Source organism: Bufo bufo, chromosome 4 (genome assembly GCF_905171765.1).
Source record: "Bufo bufo chromosome 4, aBufBuf1.1, whole genome shotgun sequence".
Taxonomy (NCBI): Eukaryota; Metazoa; Chordata; class Amphibia; order Anura; family Bufonidae; genus Bufo; species Bufo bufo.
Genome location: NC_053392.1, coordinates 282,729,329 through 282,751,145, shown reverse-complemented (window position 1 = coordinate 282,751,145; position 21,817 = coordinate 282,729,329). Strand labels below are relative to the sequence as shown.

The window sequence follows — 21,817 nt, the reverse complement described above, 5'->3', positions numbered from 1 at the left end:
TAAGTCACCATTTTTTGGTGCATATGGGTTTCATCCGCAGTTTGGGACATTCTCTGGAGAGGGGTCTTCTGGTTTACCTGATGAGGAGAGATTTTCCTCGTCTTTGTCATTTATTTGGCAAAAGATTCAGGGTAATCTGAAGAGGATGAGTGAGAGATATAAGCGTGTGGCGGATAAGAGACGTATGCCTGGTCCGGACCTGAATGTTGGTGATCTGGTGTGGTTGTCTACAAAGAATATCAAACTGTAGGTCCCCTCCTGGAAGTTGGGTCCTAAGTTTATTGGGCCTTACAAGATCTTGTCTGTCATCAATCCCGTTGCCTTCCGTCTTGATCTTCCACAGACTTGGAAGATCCATAATGTTTTTCACAAGTCCCTATTAAAACCTTATGTCCAACCCACTGTACCCTCCTCTTTGCCTCCTCCTCCGATTATTGTTGACGGTAATCTTGAATTTCAGGTCTCTAGGATTGTGGATTCTCGGATTATCCGCAGTTCTCTTCAGTACCTCGTTCATTGGGAGGGTTATGGTCCTGAGGAGAGGATGTGGGTCCCAGTGGCGGACATTAAGGCCATTCGTCTCATCAGGGCTTTCCATAGGTCTCATCCTGAGAAGGTGGGCTCTGAGTGTCCGGAGTCCACCCGTAGAGGGAGGGGTACTGTTCAGATAAGTCATTTACTTTATTGTGTTTCCTTTCTGGCTTGATTCTAGGTGACCCTGACTCTGTCCGTATTAAGTGCAGGGAGCCGGTGGTCGTGTCCCCTCACTATTATAGGGTTTTCAGGTGTCACACAGTATTAGGTATGCGGGCATGCAATCGTCTACCATACATACCCTTGCATGTGCATAGCAGTCAGGGAGAGCTCTTAGGGTTTTATAGGGCTCACCTATAAGCTCCTTAGTTTGGGATCAAGCCAGTCGCTCATTTATTTATATGTTCCAGCTATCTGCTAACTTCATCCGTGACATTAGCTTAGGTTCCCTTTTCTAAAGGTCATGGGATTTTTCCTTCCATACTTTGTTCACTGCACATTATTGAATATAGTAATATGTCAGCAGAGTGGTTTAATTTTTTTTGCATAGATTCTAGCTCACTGTAAATACAGGCAGTTCAGACTATAATAAGTAATATAATGCAGTATTGAATTATAGCTTTTATTGCTTCATTGCTTCTCTGCAAGTTAGTCTGCAAAAACTCTAATATAATAGCTCTAAATGTTTCCCACAAAAATAAGCTCTACTATATACAGTAGGGAATAAAAAAAAATTAGATATGCACTGCACAATGTATTACTTGTCAGTGGGAGTAACATTTTATATTAATTATAGAATAATACCTAACTATAGCAATTAAGTTATAAAGAATTTAGTGGCAGACACTGTTCTCTAGATATTTTACTAAATTTTGCGCAAATAAAAAAGAATTTTTTATAGCAAAATGCAATTTTAGGACTTATATGTTTGCATGAAATATAGAGCTAAATTATAATTACCTATCCTATATTCCCTTTCTAATGTACCTTGTATAATATTATCATTTTTAATATCTGCTTTTCGCCATATGAAAGCAAAAATTAATCAAGTGGTAAAAATAAATGCTTATGCTGGGATAAGATTCTAGCTGACTGCATCTGCCACTTTTCTGTAAAATGGATGCATCATGGGAGCCATATCAGTAAGTGAGCAGAGTCTGTGAATGTTTAACATATTTAGGTTTTCCACAACCCGACAGATTTACTATGATTTACTCCTAAAAGTTGTTGTTTAGTTGCATGGACTGCCAGAAGATGCATCAAATTTATTAACAGGCTGCGTGCGTGTCTTAAAGCGTAACTGAGTTTATAAAAAAAAGTTTCCATAATGGCTGTGTTTCTTTGTAAAATCATGAGTGAAAGAATAGTTCATTTTTGGGCTTCCCTAATCTTTCAGCCATATTATTCCCTTTGTCAGCTGCACAGCTAGAAGCATTTCTCTCAAAGCAGGAGGCATCTCCCTTCTGTGGATTCTGCCAGCACTGTACTGCTGTGATATTGTTTCCCTTACTTCCCACTATGTCTGTTTTTTAGCTCTGGAGCTCACAGAACAGATAAGGAGAGGGAAATCACACTTACAGAACATGAGAGGCTCCTATAATCTTCTAAAGCTGTGTAGAACCAGCTATTTTATCAGCTAGCTCTGACAGGCCCCCATTTCCTGTGAGCCGTCTTCTGAGTTTCTGTTACTAGGGACAAATCTAGTGAGACCCCTAATGGACATAGATTTACAGTTTTTTGTCAGGTGGATACAGGTATATTTTTTAAATGAAGTGATTTAGAAATTTGCTAGTTACACTATTCTCCATTAAATGAAATTGTGTCAAAATACAGTGACTCTTTAATGAATCGGATGCATCTTACACCAGAACACTTTAAACAAACTATCACACAATCTGATTGGTCTAATCTGGCCAATATTTTCTCATACTTGGAGAAACTCTACCAAACATGATCAGTTATTATTTAACAAGGCACATGACAGTGTTCACTAAAACACATCACAATACTGACAGTTCTTGGGCATACAAGAGAATTATTATAAACTACCCTCTAAGACACAAATATACTAGTGGCATAAAAAAAATATTAAATGACATGAAAGGGAAAAAAATGAAATTACTAATACACATGATAAGAATGAAAAAAGTCTGTTTTATACCTTTCTCGTTCTGGTGAATGCAAACTAGAATCTGGTCTCAAGCAGTTGGTACTAGCACTTCGAGCCCTGTCAAGGGAGGGCTGTAGTTCACTAGTGCCAGTGCATTGCATCCAAAGGTAGAAGAGAAAGAAGAATAGAAAAGAAAACAAAGAAAGGAATACAATGTTAGAGATAAAATCATAAGTAATGTTTTCTTAGCATAAGATGTAAAATCTTTATGACAGTTAATGCTTGCAGGAATATGAATGTACCCTTCTTCGTATGAACTAAACTTTGAAACCAATAAACTGCAGCCCACCTGGGCTCTAAACTTGGCTGGGGAATATTAGACTTACTGGAAAATGTGCTTGCATATATAGACTCTATGGAGTTAGGATTTACTTTAACTCTTGTAATCGTTTGGTTGAAAGAAAGAACTTTTACGACTTACAGAACAGTAGAAGATGTTCTGTTCTGTAGCCTACAGCAATCTTTAAATCTTAGATACACAGCAAAAACAGGTTGTGGTTGATCTCTGTCTGTACTTTCCACTATTCCTACCATACACTTACTATATTCATACTAAAGGTGTACTCAATTTCATACAGGCCAGGGTGAATACAATACAACACCCAGTGTACAGTGGAATTGATAGAACAGCAGATTATCTACATCAGGGACTAAGGTTGGCCATACACTTTGGCCATAAACTTTACATAGCTGTCAGCTAAATGCTCCGTTCAAAGGCCTATCTACGTTGAGAACAAACGATTGGGCATGTTGAAAACCAACATCCCCAACCCTCTTCCACCAAGTCGGAAAGATCCTCATATACAATAGTTTAGCTGTTCTGCCAGAAATGACAGGTTCACCTGGCATTCATCTAATGTGTATGGCCTGCCTCAAAGGGGTTGTGAAAGAATGGGGATGTTTTGGCAAACCCCCTCCACTTGGCTAGACCTGTAAAGGAAAGATGACTTACTTGCTCCCCGCTCCTTCTTCTCCAGGCCTGTGATGCTGCGCTAGTCGCCCTCGATGTCAACATCCGGTTTGACATTGCTGCAGCCAATTACTGGCCACGGCAGTGACCATCTCACACCTTACATCATGAGAAATTGTCACATGATGCAATGGGATCCGGTCTGTGCTGCGGCCAGTAATTGATTGCGCTGATATCAAACCAGATGCTTACAGCTAGGGAGCTCAGCGGAGCATCACAGGCTTGGAGAAGGAGTGGGGAGCAAGTAAGTAATCTTTCCTTTACAGGTCTGGCCAAGTTACGGGGGTTTGCCAAAACCCCCCTTCATATTTGCAGGGAAACCATAAAGCCTGGTAAGGGTTGCAGAGTATTATGAAGCAGCATGATCCGTTTTTTTCCTGCAATGCTGCATACTTTTCAAACTAAATGCAAATGAACTGTTGAAAGGGGTTGTCCCACCTGTCACATTTTTGTCCAATAGATGCAGGTCCAACATTTGGGACCTGCTCCTATCTCCAGAACAGGGCCCCATCACGCCCAGCTGGGAGTGGAAATTGTTCTCTCTCCATTCACTACTATACTACTTCCGAAAACAGCCGAGTGCTCTGTCAGTTTCTGTCTATTTGCAGACTATTGCTTAGCAACAGCTCTGAGGCTCATATGTAGCCCTTATCTCTGAACTTCTGACAGCTAATAAACACTTATTTAAGTCATATTCTAATCTAATTGATTTTAGCTATAGTGAGTGTTTATGATCTATCAGGAGCAAACGTGTCCATGGGCTTCAAGTGCACCAAAGGCGGGCGGGAGCCCATTACTGCATCCTAGCTCTGTCGCTGTTCTCCTGAAGCCACTCCCTCTTATGGTTGATTGACAGGGCAAGGTGTCTGAATTCTCTCCCTGTAATCTCAAGCATGCACCGTGTTATACAACTATGGCATATACACAGTATAGCACTTTGATCCTGGCTGGAAGAGCTGTTCTGCAGATGTGTCAAGATTGTACTGCATTGGTGCAGGCGTGGGAAAACAGGGGCCAGGCGAGAGGAGAATTCAGACACTTGGTCTGGAGGGAAAAAAACATAAAAGGGGTAGCTTGAAGAGACCAGAGGTGTTGCTAGGGTGCACCAAGTGGCCACGGTCCGCCCAGGTGCACTTAACAGCTCATTTACATATTAACCCTCATTTGCAATATATGCAAAAAAGAAACCTGCAGCTACATTATACTCTGCAAGCCATACTAGGAATTACTGTATCTGTGGTTTAACTGCAAATTACATGCTGACAGACTCCCTTTACAGAACAGTACAGACATTTCAATTAAATAAGCAGACTTACTAACATCCTCGAATATTCTGCTGGCACTTGACCTAGCTAAGTAACGGTCTGGCACAACCAGACTACTTTCATTCTCTTCTCCAATCACATTTAAGTCACTAATCATGGAAAACTAATAGGTGATATGAAATAATTACAAGGACGGACCTACATGTAGCTTGAAAACAAAAATAAAACATGACATGTCAAGATGAAAAATAAAACAAAATATGCACGTTCTCGGGTCTGAATGTCCTTCTTTCTTCGCGTACTATCCTTGGAGAGTGTAGAGTTTAACAGAATTATAGGAATTCTCCCGGGTTATTGTATGCTTTTATAAAGGCTTAAATCATATACATTTGAAAATACAGTACCGATACAGAACTACTCTGCATTACTGATCCCGATCCTGCCAAAGTGAGACAAGCCCTTTAAACGGAGTCTGTCTGCAGTTTTGACCCAGAGCCATTTTCTATATTTCATAAGCCATGGCCCTTGTTGGGCAAATCTTCTGTGCTGTCCATACAGAGGTCCAATCCATAAGATGGTCGTGATGGAGGGTCACTCCACCACACTACTCCCAAAAGTGCAAGTGCAGATGGCAGGTGCAGTGTATTTAAATGGAGGCGACTGAGTGATGTGTCTGGTCACATGACCCTCCATGAGCAGCCATCTTATGGACAGAACCGCTATGCGGACAGGACAGAAGATTTGCCCGAGGTGCCATACCTTATGAAATATAGAAAATGGCACAGGGAATTCACAAAGGCTTTATTAGCAAGTACCACATAGTCATCTTACAAACACATTGGTCACAAGTAGCCAGAAAGCCGCCAACTCCTTTAATTTTCTCACTCCTGATAATAAAAGCTGCTCATAAAGGTATGATTACCCATCTCGCATACACATCTAGTCAGGGTCAAAACTGCTGAGAGACTCTGGTTGAAGGGGTTGTCTCACTTCGGCAAATGGCATTTATCATGTAGACAAAGTCGATACAAGGCCCTTACCAATGTATTGTGATTGTCCATATTGCCTTCTTTGCTGGCTAGATAATTTTTACATCCACTGCTCATTTACGACCACCCTGTAATCAAGCATCAGTGGTCGAGCTTGCACAGTAGAGGGGAAAAGCGTCAGTTTCTCTGGTGGCAGGATCGCTGGTGTAACGCATAGTCCCACCACTTTTTCCTATAGTGTGCAAGCACGGCCACCACTGCTGGATTGCAGGGTGGTCATAACCATGGACATGAGCAGTGTATAATGTGATGGAAAAATGAATCCAGCCAGCAAAGGAAGCAATATGGACAATCACAAAGTGTTAGTAAGTGCCTTGTGTTAACGTCATCTACATGATGTGCCATTTGCTGGAAGTGAGACAACCCCTTTAAGTACATACAGAACTTACCGAATGTGACCGGTTTATATGAAAGGGACCTATAAAACTGTGAGGCGGTAAAGGTTTTTATACTATAAATAATACCAGTACCTGGTGCTGCGAGTACAAACAGTGATTTAAAAAAATCTATTATTTACCTAATAAAACATAAAAAGAGCCAATAGATGTGCTAACTTGAAAGTGTTTGGCAGTGAATCTACTGAATCTGTCACAAATGTTCATACTGATACATGTTGCGAATGCATCCAGATCTTTGGATGTGGTCCACCACGCGCCACGTCTTACATATACATACTCTATCACCATGTATCTTATATATACTTACAGTGAGAGTTTATTTAAGCTGAAAAAGCTTGAGCCTTTACTTCTCAGACACCAACAGTGAATTTAACCAGAACAGGGCTCTTCAACATATCAATCCCTCAACAATGCAGCTCAGATAGGCATTGAGCAGGAATAAACTTATATAGTAAGTCGTGTTTTTATCATAGTGTTTTTTGTGGGGAGAGGGGATTATACTGTAAATTACACTTTGCATTTGATATTAGAATTGTTGAAGAGCCATGTTCTAGCACACAACAATACAAAACCAGAAGTTCATACAGTACATAGCAGACACTAGAGAGCATGTAACACTACAATGACAAAGCATACAAAAAAAAAATAAGCAAACACAATAGTTGCCCCCGTAAAGAAAAATGTCAACAAAATTTGTTTTTCTGCGAAAAAACATAGTGACCAAAACAAGGACAACATGACTGTTAACTCCAACGACAAAATTCTTACCTGTACAGCCTCCAATTAGAACCAAACTCTAGCAAAGGCATCTTGGGTGGCAAAGTTTTACTGTGCCTAACAGTATTTCTTGTGTATTGCAAAACACAGGAGGACACAAAGAAAGAATGCAATAGTACTTCAGCAAAACAGGATATGTAGTCAGAAATATAATAGTTGTACAGCCATTACTGTGTTTCTCTACGGGATGGTGGCAATAATGGCAAGCCTTATCACTGAACTGTATGTTACACAATACATAAGTAAAAAAAAAGTATGTTACCGGCGTTGCCAGTAGATTAATGCTCTCATTAAGAGAAACATAGTCTTGCAGGTATGATATCTTTAATGGCTAACAAAAATAGGATCATTGATGTTTCATTAGCAGGCTTTTAAGACAACCCAATAAGTGAGAAACAACTGAAAATATGTCATATTCTAGGTTCTTCAAAGTAGCCACCTTTTGCTTTGATTACTTCTTTACACACTCTCGGCATTCTCTTGATGAGCTTCAAGAGGTAGTCCCCTGAAATGGTCTTCACTTCACAGGTGTGCCCTGTCAGGTTTAATAAGTGGGATTTCTTGCCTTATAAATGGGGTTGGGACCATCAGTTGCGTTGAGGAGAAGTCAGGTGGATACACAGCTGATAGTCCTACTGAATAGACTGTTAGAATTTGTATTATGGCAAGAGAAAAGCAGCTAAGTAAAGAAAAACGAGTGGCCATCATTACTTTAAGAAATGAAGGTCAGTCCAGTCAGTCAGCCGAAAAAATTGGGAAAACTTTGAAAGTAAGGGCTATTTGACCATGAAGGAAGTGATGGGGTGCTGCGCCAGATGACCTGGCCTCCACAGTCACCGGGACCTGAACCGCCAATCGAGATGGTTTGGGGTGAGCTGGACCGCAGAGTGAAGGCAAAAGGGCCAACAAGTGCTAAGCATCTCTGGGAACTCCTTCAAGACTGTTGGAAGACCATTTCAGGGGACTACCTCTTGAAGCTCATCAAGAGAATGCCAACAGTGTGCAAAGCAGTAATCAAAGCAAAAGGTGGCTACTTTGAAGAACCTAGAAAATGACATATTTTCAGTTGTTTCACACTTGTTTGTTATGTTATAAATTCCACATGTGTTAATTCATAGTTTTGATGCCTTCATAGTCATGAAAATAAAGAAAACTCTTTGATGAGGAGGTGTGTCCAAACTTTTGGTCTGTACTGTATATATATAATATTGTGACACAGTGAGGGGTTGTGTCTGGCAAGGCAGGTAATTTTCCTCCCAGCATGTGCGGCCTGGGCTGAGTTTAAGTGCCGGTCCAGGTTTTGGCAGCATCTGGCTGTCCTTAAATAGGCAGATGGGCTCAGCAGAGATGTCTCTCTGTTTTTGGGATCTGAGGCTTTGTGCAGTGCTGGAGGGCTGAGAGCCGCACGCTGGGGAAACAGGCCCCCTAAAGCCTGCTGTGGACTACTGGTGGCAGAACTGCCAGCAAGGTGACTTGTGTTATATGAACTTTCAATTGTGTGTGAATTAACATCAGACTGCAAAGTTACTTGCTGTTTTGTGCAATTGCCTCAAGTGTGAATAAACCACTGACGTTTTCAGTTAAGAACTAGTGTTTTGGCTCTGTACTGCGCCCGCTTACCCTATCTACCAGAGCGAAACCCCACAATATTATATATATATATACACACACACTACTGTATCCTAAGAGACTTCATTTTATCATGCCCGAGGAAGAAACTTACAGTAAGTTGTCTCGAAAACTTGCTTTAAAAGGCATCGTACTCTTATTTTGTTTCTCTTAATGAGAGCGATTAAAACAATGGGTGATATATTCTGTCTGGGTGAAGTCAGATTATCTTCATATTAGATAATGTAATATGCATTACCTTTGTAGATGCAATTATTGTACAAGATAATTATACAAATGTCAAGTCTTTAAAAAAAAATTGCAATTTAGTTAAATTGTAAAGTGCAATTGACTGAATTTATACTCATTGACAAAAAAACAAAAAATAACGCACCAAGAAGGAGCTGTTGGAATTCGAATATGAAAGGTGTGAATGTAATGATGATATATGTAAGTGATTGACCGCATTGGGCTGTTTCTAGCCTAGATACAAGGTGAGATATGGTTGAGTAGGGGCATACAGGTTCTGTATGGAATCCTGCAGCACATTTGCCCACAGATGTTGCAGCTGGGCCTCTAGATCCTGCACACTCATAGGATGCCCACGTAGGTGTCCCATCTGGTCCTATAAATGCTCAATTGGTAATAATTCTGATGACTAGGCAGGCAAAGGAAAGGTTACAATCTGTCAGGTACATTCCTGGGAAACATTGCTGCGTGTGGGCGAGAATTATCCGACTGAAAAATGCCAGTTGGAAGCCCTTCCATGAAAGGCAACACATGTGGCCACAGGATGTCCTGCACATATCGCTGAGCTGATACTTCCCCTCTATCACTACTAGGATACTGTCCCTATACAATGGCATCCCAGATCATCACACCAGCAGTTGGGGCAGTGTATTGCTCCACAGCAAATGTAGGATTGAAGTGTTCATCACCAGAACTCCATACTCAAAACCTGACCATGGTGGGATGTCAAACAAAAACCTAGATTCAGTTCACAACACCACTGCAAACCAGGGCACCAGTAGCTGGCTGGTCAACGGCAGACATATAATGGGTGCTGTAACACCAAATTATCTCTGATAAGTGTCTGAAAATAGTCCAGGCAGAGACTGGAGTATGTAATGAAGGTGCATACTGGATGGTGGACAACAAATCTGTTGGTGTTGCTCATGGATCAAACAATCCTCTGTAATGGTGGTCTTTCTGGTGCCTATTCACAGTGTTTGCATGCCCACACGTAACCACCGTTCTAACACCTCCTAACAGTTAAGTTACAACAGCCTAGATGGAAGACAATTCATAGAAACCATCATTCTGCTTTTCTCAGTCCAATGATGTGCCTTCCTGTATTGTATCAGTAACCTTAGCAAGCAAAGATTTCTCACCAAGAGGTACACTACCCAAAGGTAGCCTCTGAGAGCCGTTTTATAGGGCAGAGGGGGGAAAGAACTATTATGCCGTATGGTGGCAAGACTCGGGTCTACTCAAACCAAACCTAGTAATTATTTACACATCTGCCTGAGACATAACTGTATGTCGAGTTTTGCAGCAATCTGACATTTCTATCAAGGTGCATTATTGTATATTTTTACTTGTCAAAAAGTGTATCAAGCCATCCTCTGCATGCCTTCTATGTAAGGTGTGTAAATTAGGCTTTGTTCACATCTGCATTCGCCTTTCCATTTTTCTGTTCCATCACAGGAACAAGAATGACACAAATGCCAAATCAATCACGATAACACCCCAAAAAGCACCCAATAGACTACATTGACTTTATGGGTTTTGTTGAGGTTCCACCATTTTAGAGGGAAAAAAGAAAATTGCTGGCATTCTGCACTATTCTTTCAGGCAAATTCGACAGAATCTACCAACGCAGCCACCAACGCAGATGTGAACACAACGTTTTTTTCCCGGGAATTTATATCTGTTTCTTGTATTCAATTCCAGTAAAAAAAATATGGGCAGCACAATGATGAATAGTGAAATCTACGAAATTCGATCATATGCAACTGCTATAGACCACTGGTAACCTCTCTTAAATAGGGTTTTCCAAATCTTTTACCAACTGATGACCTACACTCTAGATAGATCATCGGTACCTGATAGGTGGGGGTCCGAAACACGGGACCCCCAGTGATCAGCTGTTGGAGAGGGCTCCTGTGAGCACCGCGGCCTTCTCTGTGCTCACCAAGCATAGCACCATACATTGCATAGTGGGTGTGTTTGGTATCACAGCTCAGCCACATTCACTTCTATAGGGATGAGCTGAACCTAGGCCACGTGACCAATGAACGTGTCATCACTGGCCTAGGGAATGCAGCGAAAAGGCAGTGGCGCTACTGAGGGCACTGCTACCTTCTTGAACAGCTGATTGGCGGGGGTCTGGGTGTTGGACCCCCACCGATCCCATACTGATGACCTTTACTGAGGATAGGTCACCAGTTGTTAAGTCTTGGAAAACCCGTTTAACCTTAATATTATACAAAACCTATTATCATTTAATTATGTAAACTTTAATTCTTCCCCACATTTTATCACCTGCACTGCATCAAATCAATACAGGTCATGCAGTATAACTCATTTTATTTCGGGTTGGAAATGGCCTTAACTTAAATGCTCTTAATCAGCTGGGCTGACAGTGATCCCAACAACTAAACCATCTAGCAACACACACTCATTCAGCTGCCGACTATTCCCCCCAACTCCCCCATACACATGCAATTCTGGGCTAAGTTGGGAGGGCAGATTTTCTCAACGGGGAGAAGGAAGTAAGCCGCTGCCAGACACCCCAGACAGTGGTTTATCTCATTTGTGAACAAAATATAAGGAGTGTTGAAATTCAACATGTCTGACCATTCTCATTCTTCAATGTCTGCTATGAGTTGAGACCATCACCATTAAAGGGACTTGTCATCTCTTGTCATACTTGAACTCCCCATGTAATAACAATTCTAAATAATATTTTCTATAACTCTAGGTTGTGTCCATCTGGGTAGTTGCTGGTAGTGGGTGTGTCCCCGCACAATAGGATATTATCTAATCTTATTATCTTGCCCAGTGTCAGACTGTGCAGGGACACACCCAATCTGGACCTTCACTGCTAACTTGTACCAATTCATTCATAATATCTAGCAGGAATAATAAAGGAATACTACAGCATAGAGTCATAAGAATAGATGCCCGCAGAACGTCTACATGGGGCATGTAAGTAGTTACTTACTAAAACTGATATGTCAGGAGATGGTGACAGGTCCTCTTTAAAGGTCCCTTTACACGGGACAACACGATCTAGCAGATTGTCGGCAAGGAACGCTTCTGATCGTTTAGATGCAGCGATCTCCAGAGTATGGGGAGGAGTGATCGCTAGTGCCATCGCTCTTCCCCATACTGTCCTGTGTTTCCTGGCAGCAGATCATGTTTACACAGCACTATCTGACACTGGGAAACGATCTTTTGGCGCTCATTCATCGTGTAATCGGCATTTACACCGCAATATCATCAGTAACAAGCATTACTATTGTAACGCTGGTTAGCGATAATCTGTCCAGCTCATTGGCCCGTGTAGAGTGCGTTAACATTACATGGTGGCTATTCCTGCTGTAATTGAGGGGTTCGGCCGACATTTATCTAATCTATATATGCCACTCTAAAGGTGCATTTACACCAACAGATTATCAGATTACCAATTTCTGTCCAATCAGACCAATAGTGGTGTGTATAACAAAGATCTGTGCGTGTAACGGCCCATTTGATCAATGGTTGATCAGAAAATGTGTCAGATAATCTGTATTACACCAACAGATTATCTGAGAGATTATCTGACCAATCCTTGGTCAGGTGGCCTATTACACACACAGATCTTTTGTTATACACACCAACAATTGGTCTGATTGGACAGAAATTGGTAATAATAATCTGTTGTATAATACAGCCTTAAGGCTATTTACATACAGTGCCTTGCAAAAGTATTCACACACACCCGCCCCCTTGACTTTTTTGTATTTTGGTGCCTCACAACCTGGAATTAACTATGGATTGTTTGAGGATTTGCATCATTTATTTACAGAACATGCCCACAACCTTTGAAGATGTTTTTTTTAATTTTTATTGTGAAGCAAACAACAAATAGGACAAAATAACAGAAAAGTCAATGTGCATAACTATTTCACCCCCCTAAAGTCAATACTTGTAGAGCACCATTTGGCGGCAATCACAGCTCCAAGTCCGCTTGCATAAGTCTCTATGAGCTTGCACATCTTACCACTGGGATTTTTGCCATTCCTCCTTACAAAACTGCTCCAGCTCCTTCAAGTTGGATGGTTTTGCGCTTGTGAACAGCAATCTTTAAGTCTGACCACAGTTTTTCTATTGGATTGAGATCTGGGCTTTGACTAGGCCATTTCCAACACATTTACATGTTTCCCCTTAAACCACCCAAGTATTGCTTTAGCAGTGTGTTTGGGGTCATTGTCCTGCTGGAAGGGGAACCTCCGTCCTAGCCTCAAATCAGCACACGAGTGGTACAGGTTTTGCTCAAGAATATCCCTGTATTTAGCACCATCCATCTTCCCTCAACTCTGACCAGTTTCCCAGTCCTGGCCTGCTGAAAAACATCCCCACAGCATGATGCTGCCACCACCATGTTTCACTGTGGGGCTGGTGTTCTATGTGTGATGTGATGTGTTGGGTTTTCGCCAGAGATAGCGTTTTCTTTGATGCCGAAAAGTTCAATTTTAGTCTCATCAGACCAGAGCACCTTCCTCCATACATTTTGGGAGTCTCCCACATTGCCTTTTCGCAACTGACAACGTGCCTTTTTGTTTTTAGCTGAAAGTAATGGCCCATCTCTATGGAGCATACGACTTAATTGTCGTCCTATGCTACAGATACCTCCAGTCTCTGCTGTGGAACTCTGCAGCTCCTCTAGGGTTACCTTAGGTCTCTGTGATGCCTCTCTGATTAATGCCCTCCTTGCCCGGTCCATGAGTTTTGGTGGGCGGTCGTCTCTTGGCAGGTTTGCTGTTGTGCCATGTTCTTTCCATTTGGTTATGATAGATTTGATGGTGCGCCTGGGGATCATCAAAGATTTGGATATTTTTTTATAACCTAACCCTGACTTCTACTTCTCAACAACATTGTCCCTTACTTGTTTGGAGAGTTCCTTGGTCTTCATGGCAGTGGTTGGTTAGTGATGCCTCTTGCTTAGGTGTTGCAGCCTTTGGGGCCTTTCAAAATAGGTGTGTATATGTAATGACAGATCATGTGACACTTAGATTGCACACAGGTGGACATCATTTCACTAATTATGTGACTTCTGAAGGTAATTTATTGCACCAGAGCTTTTTATGGGCTTCCTAACAAAGGGGGTGAATACATACGCACATGCCAATTTTCTGTTTTCTAATTCTAAACAATAGTTTTATTTATATATTTTTTCATTTCACTTCACCGACTTAGACAATTATGTTCTGATCCATCACATAAAATTCCGATTAACAAAACATAGAACTTAAGGCTGTAATGTAACAAAATACAAAAAAAGTCAAGGAGGGTAAATACTTTTGCAAGGCACTATGTGACGAATCTGTTATGGACTTTAAATGCAGTTTACGCAGCAGCACAGTGCAATGCACGTGAATGTATTTTTTTTTTTTTTTTACTTTTTTTACAATTCCTCATTCACAAGCTGTGGAAAAGAATCTCTGTGGATTTTCAGTAAGTAGGCAAAGGGAAATTGTAAATCCTTGAATCTGCCATATGGTATTGATGGTGTTCTCTTTAAGGAGTGATGTACCTGAAGTACTATTTGTGTGGTCAAATGAAAAATATTAACGTATGACCTTATTACTACTATATGCAATGAGCCTGTACTAAACATTTCGTAGTCCATAAGTCCACATTTAAAGGGTTTCTGTCACCCCACAAAACTCATTTTTTTTTTTTTGGATAGTTAGATTCCTCATAGCGCGATATAGGAGAATATTATAGTCTTACTTACTTTCATGCGCCGATTCTTTATTAAACGAAGTTTTATAATATGTAAAGAGGGCTCTACCAGCAAGTAGGGCGTCTACTTGCTGGTAGCCGCAGCAGAAAACCGCCCCCTCGCCGTGTTGATTGACAGGGCCAGCCGGGATCTCCTCCTCCGGCCGGCCCTGTCAGTATTTCAAAAATCGCGCGCCTCTGGTCATTCGGCGCAGGCGCTCTGAGATGAGGGAGGCTCGTCTCCTCAGCACTCCCTCAGTGCGCCTGGCCCGATGACGTCTTCTCTTTCGGTGATGTCATCGGCGCAGGCGCACTGAGGGAGTGCTGAGGAGACGAGCCTCCTCATCTCAGAGCGCCTGCGCCGAATGACCAGGAGGCGCACGATTTTTGAAATACTGACAGGGGCCGGCCGGAGGAGGAGATCCCGGCTGGCCCTGTCAATCAACACGGCGAGGGGGCGGTTTTCTGCTGCGGCTACCAGCAAGTAAACGCCCTACTTGCTGGTAGAGCCCTCATTTACATATTATAAAACTTCGTTTTATAAAGAATCGACCGCATGAAAGTAAGTAAGACTATTATATTCTCCTATATCGCGCTATGAGGAATCTAACTATCCAAAAAAAAAAAATATGAGTTTTGTGGGGTGACAGAAACCCTTTAATGGATTCTTCACCCTTCTATACACAGCCGTATGTGTAGCTTGGCAGTAAACGTGCAAGTAAATACAGTGTACATAAGTCTTTCACAAGCCAGACAGCACTTGTCCCCATTATACATTATGTCAGGTCTCACAAGAAAATACAAGTAACTTTGCAAGAATGGAGAGTAAACGCTTGAGGATAGTATACTAAATATACTAATAGGAGGACCCACAATGGAGTCACATCACACATTTTATCAGATATGTCACTATAATGTGTCCTTTTTATATAATACTAAATCATTACAGACTGAACGGCTAGGAAAGTCAAGCTATACCTGAGCTGGCCGTGGAGTTGCCTATGAATCCGACCAATGTTCAATATTTAATTACATTAATTTAAAAAAAAGAAAATGTTGAGGGCACTGTGCAAGAAATCTGCAGGAATGGAAAGGGAAAAAGTACCAATATTGCAAATATCCCTTGTGCATTTCTGCGCAGGCATATTATTGATTAGATGGTTTTCCACCAATATGTACTAGCATAATGCTAGGATATGTCCTAAATCAGTGGTGGCGAACCTATAGCACGGGTGCCAGAGGCGGCACTCAGAGCCCTCTCTGTGGGCACCCAGACCCTAGAAAAAGCCTATGGTGTGCTAATATGCCTTAGACTTTTCCTGCCATTCATCAGCGCAGGGCGCACTATGAACAGCACAAGCACCGCAGGCAGGCTATTATAGCTAAATGATAAAGTACATGGAAGATATACTATATTGGACTGTAGTATTTAGGTTAAATTGCATTGTGTTAGCACTTTGCGATAAATATGTGGGTTTTGGATTACAGTTTGGGCACTGGTCTGTAAAAGGTTCACCATCACTGTCATAAATGAAGCTGGCCATACACATTCAATAGCCGCTAAATAAAAGCTATTCCTCTTGGCCTCCTCATAGACATGTATGCCTCTGTTCTCTGGAGTACTGTAAGCAGATGCTAGACACCTCTGACTGTGATGAATCTCCCTTTAGAACAATGGATCAAGAATACTCATATCCAACATGTCAGGTTCCTTTCTTCTGCTGACATAGGCTGGACAAATGTTGGTCGAACACCCGAAAGACTTTAGATGGTTGACCAGTCCCACCAGAATCTTTAGGTTTGGCTGACCTGGGTCCAATGTGTATGGCCACCTTTAGTGATCGCCGTGGATCCAACTGCTGTGAAGTACACATATCAATAGAACAAAGGGGTGCTGTGTTTACCACCACTCTGGACTACTTATTCTAGTGATTGGTGGAGTCACAGAGAATGGACCACCATCAATCAATACATTATGGCATACACTGCCTGTCCAAAAAAAAGTTGCCACCTGGATTTAACTAAGCAAATATTTATGAGCCTCCCATTGGATAATTACTGCATGGGCGATTATCTTTCAGCTGGCAATAAGTTATTTAACCCCAACTGGTGCAATTAGTTGCTTCTCATTTCTTAAACAACCATGTCGAAAGACACATCTCGTGGTCGTGGAAAAGATGTTAGTCTGTTTGAGAAGGGTCAAATCATTGGCATGCATCAAGCAGAGAAATCATCTAAGGAGATTGCAGAAACTACTAAAATTGGGTTAAGAACTGTCCAACACATTATTAAAAACTGTAAGGATAGTGGGGACCCATCGTATTCGAGGAAGAAATGTGGCGGGAAAAAAATCCTGAATGATCGTGATCGGCGATCACTTAAACGTTTGGTGAAATCAAATCGAAGAAAAACAACAGTAGAACTCAGGGCTATGTTTAATAGTTAAAGTAATTTCCACACGCACAATGCAAAGGTAACTCAAGGGATTGGGACTGAACAGCTGTGTAGCCGTAAGAAAACCACTAATCAGTGAGGCAAACCAGAAAAAAAGGCTTCAATTTGCTAGGGAGCATAAAGATTGGACTCTGGAGCAATGGAAGAAGGTCATGTGGTCTGATGAGTCCAGATTTACCCTGTTCCAGAGTGATGGGCGCATCAGGGTAAGAAGAGAGGCAGATGAAGTGATGCACCCATCATGCCTAGTGCCTACTGTACAAGCCTGTGGGGGCAGTGCTATGATCTGGGGTTGCTGCAGTTGGTCAGGTCTAGGTTCAGCAACAGTATGTGGTCCAAGAATGAGGTCAGCTGACTACCTGAACATACTAAATGACCAGGTTATTCCATCAATGGATTTTTTCTTCCCTGATGGCATATTCCAAGATGACAATGCCAGGATTCCTCGGGCTCAAATGTGAAAGAGTAGATCAGGGAGCATGAGACATCATTTTCACACATGGATTGGCCACCACAGAATCCAGACCTTAACCCCATTGAGAATCTTTGGGATGTGCTGGAGAAGGCTTTGCGCAGCAGTCAGACTCTACCATCATCAATGCAAGATCTTGATGAAAATGAATGCAACACTAGATGGAAATAAATCTTGTGACATTGAAGAAGCTTATCGAAACAATGCCACAGCGAATGCGTGCCGTAATCAAAGCTAAAGGAGGTCCAACGAAATATTAGAGTGTGTGACCTTTTTTTTTTTGAACAGGCAGTGTATCGTCACTTTGGTGGACACCTGCTTAAATGCTATGTTAACCAGTAAAGGCCAGAAACCAGTATAGAGGTGAGATAAAAAAGCTGTTTCCTCTTGACATCATGAGCTGTCCCTTCATCTGCAGCCTGAGATTAGGTGGGGTATCTGAATTGGTTTCTTATTTGTTGCTTTTCTATTATAGAAATCAAATCAATTTTTTCAAAGTCAAGTGGTCAATTCACATACTTTAAGAAAGAATAAGTGCTCAGAAATGTATGGTACCTGATAGTATGTAAGCACTCAGCACTTCGTCCACGTTTTGCTCTGGGCAACATAAGGAGTTCACTGGAAATCAAGAGAAAACATCAAGTAATTGTAATCATCTATTTAATGCGGATTATGGAACATAAAATCAAAGATAAATCCTTGCTCTAGTATTGTTACACTGAACTTTCATTCCTAGAGACTATTACACATCATACACAGAAGTTAGGGCTTGCTTTTAGTTTGACCGTACTAACAACATTTAAAGAAGACCTGTCACCTCTCCTGACATATTCCCCATGTAATAACAATTCTGGAGCATCTATCTTTATGTCTCTGTTGTGACATTCCTTTATTATTCCTGCTAGAAGTTATGAATGAATTTCTAGCAGTTTGCAGTGAAGGTCCAGATGGGTTTTACCAATGGGGGTGTTTCCCTGCACAGTATGACATTGGCAGCACTGATTGGATAGTGGCAAACTATGCAGGGACACACCCTCAACTGGTAACACCCAGCTGTACCTTCATTGCAAACTGACAGAAATTCATTCATAATTTCTAGAAGGAATAATAAAATAATGGCACAACATATAGATTCTTCAGAACTGTTATTACGTGGGGAAGGCAAGTAGCTACTAAAATAGTCAAAAGAGGTTACAAGTTCTCTTTAAAATTAATCTAGATCTATACTGTTCCTAGAACTGGAAAATGACATCATCACAAAACTGAGGTTCATGCACACGACCATATGAATTTTGTGGTCCGCAAAAATAAGACCCACAGAAAATACGGATGACGTCAGTGTGCATTCCGTATTTTGCAGAACTGAACAGCTGGCCCCTAATAGAATAGTCCTATCCTTGTCCGTAATGCAGACAATAATAGGACATTTTCAATTTTTTTTTATTTGCGGAACGGACATACGGAATGCAAATGGAGTAACTTCCGTTTTGTTTGCAGACCCACTGAAATGAATGGTTCCTCATACGATCCACAAAAAAACCGGAATGGACACAGAAAGAAAATACGTTTGTGTGCATGAGGCCTAAAACAGAATTTGGTGGAGTATGCCACAATTTTTATTCCATGAGATTACTTACAACTGGAGATGAGAAAAGTTATCAAAAATGTAATTCAATAAGAATTAGGCCTCTTGCACACGAACATTGTGCACATCATGGATGCAGACCCATTTACTTGAATGGGTCCGGAATCATGGAGACGCGGAACGGAAGCACGGATCGGCACCCCACGGAAGCACTATTTTTTTGCTGTGCGGATGGATCATGGACCATTTCAAGTTGAATGGGCCTCGATTCGTCCCAGCCGCCGCAAATTGCGGTCCCCAATGCACGGAACGGATGCACAACGTTCGTGTGCAAGAGGCCTCACTTTGTCATGAATCACATTTCATTGTATGTAGCGCGTTCAACGCTGATTGCAGCATCTGACATTATAACTGAGGCCTTTCAGGGGTTACTCAGGGTTAAAAAAATAAAATAAAAAATACATACTCACCTTATCCATTTGTTCACTGAGAGGCCGTCGCGGCCATCATGATTGAAGAGACCGCGCAAAATCTTGCGTAGGGACGTGATGACATTATGGTGTCAAACGGTTTCTTCAATCAAGATGGCCGCAACGGTCTCTTCGCAAGCAAATGGATGAAGTACGTTTTTTTTTACCGCTATTTCAGGAAAGATTTATTCGATGCCGCGAAGCGTGAGGAAATTTGGCTTTGTGGCCAATCGAATTTTTCCTGAGATTCAGATCGAAGTCAATAGTTTTTTCTTCGATTCGCTCAACACTACTGACAATACTAGTGCTGCAGCCTTGACGATGGGTGGGGGGTCCTGGCTGTTGATCCTCTACTGACCAGAAAGAAAGATCAGATCCTGCAATATGACACCCCCTTCTGCTGCGGAAAACGCCCTTTAACACTAGTAATGAGATCACTGTGGAGATGATAGTGCACATTATAATATGGGTCTGGTTACTGTATATACTACTAGATTATTACATGAGGTCGATTCTACGTCAACAGACTAACCTTAGATAACCTTTCTCTATGCAGATAGCGCCATAGGTATGTACTGTATGTACAATAAAATACATGTCTCTTTAGAGTCTATTTAATCTATACTGTAACATAAACTCACTTTTCTTGATCCGACAAATACTGACTGTCCGAGTCCCTGGACCTATGAATAACTGGACTGCGGGAGGCATCATGGTGTCTTGTTGGAGAACGTGATCTTCTCATTTGATGAATTTCATCTAGGCTCCTACATGGTGCAAAGCACATAATAATAACGCCCATTATAGTAAAACATTAACAAAGAAATAATTAAAAAGAGATTTGTGAGACAAAACAAGAGTGGGGACATGAACGCACGGCGGTTAGTTTTGATACCATAGCAATATTTCAAACTTTGCTTTATATGTGCAATGATGTTTTCAGGTTTTTCTGTAATACAGCTTACAAACTGCATAGTGAAAAGTTTTATAGATCTCTGTTTCATGTCACTGAACAGAAGATGGCTCCGAACAGGTCATCAATATCTGATCGACAGGGAGATGTCCACACCCCCCCGATCTGCTGTTCTGCACAGCTCTGTCCATTGTGTACGGATGGAATCGGCAGCAACGTTGCAGTAACCAGCACTGCACAATAAATGGAGCTGTATAGTTTTGACACAGACTTCCAGTGCTGGTAATACTGCAGAACAGCTGATGGGTGGGGTGCGGGGTGTTGGACCCCGGCTGATAAAATATGGATGCACTATCCTGTGGATAGGCCATCAATATAAAAGGATTAGAAATGAGCGTATTTCATATTTTGAAAATCGTTCACACTTCGTTTGTTGGTAGAAGGTGAATTGCGTTATGGATTCTGTTACCACGCCTTTAGAGGCATTCCGTTATTAATTCCGTCATAATAGGAGTCTATGAGCTGCATAACGGATCCGTCCCGTTTCCGTTATGCCTCTAAAGGCATTCCGTTATTCATTCCGTCATAGAATTGCGTTATGGTCCGTGGTAACGGAATCCATAATGCAATTCTGCTTTTACCAACAAAGTATGAACGAATTTCATAAGCTAAAATTCGCTCATCTCTAAAAAGGATCATAAAAAACACTTTAAGTATTATACAGTTCTCTCTAGAATACTAGATCCTTTACTTTTCCAACGCCTCATAATTAATTAAGATGACTTTAATAATTTGATTTGGACATTTTTATATTTTCAAATTGAAATCTGAACTGCTCATTCATTAAAACATCCTCGCTGTGTGGTCGCACTGTGCGTGGTTAGTTTACAATACGTTATACATAAAAACAGTCATGAAGATATTTGCAGAATGCAAGTGTCTGGCATATACAATGGAGAGGGGGCGGCCGTACATACTTGCATTGCTGATGGATTTTTCAAAGCATTTTTACGGAACATACACACAATGGTGTACTAAGGGGGAAGGGTGGAGGTCCGCCCTGAGTGCCGACTCTCAGGGGGGTGCCAGAAGCAGTTAGCGCTTCCATCAATACAGATGGAAGCGATCATTGCTGGAGAGCTGGGATCTGCGGTCCTGTCA

At 41.5% G+C, this 21,817-nt stretch overlaps 1 protein-coding gene across 1 annotated transcript in view; it reads right to left on the bottom strand.

The window, feature by feature from the left end:
* Positions 1–21,817, bottom strand: part of RIMS1 (regulating synaptic membrane exocytosis 1) — a 293,279-nt gene that overhangs the window by 188,265 nt on the left and 83,197 nt on the right. Inside the window, exons 4-6 of the mRNA XM_040430037.1 lie at positions 20,385–20,510; positions 18,244–18,306; positions 2,696–2,785 (exon numbers count right to left, since the gene is read on the bottom strand). Of these exons, the coding sequence (XP_040285971.1) occupies positions 2,696–2,785; positions 18,244–18,306; positions 20,385–20,510 (279 nt within the window). The remainder of the gene's footprint in view (positions 1–2,695; positions 2,786–18,243; positions 18,307–20,384; positions 20,511–21,817) is intronic.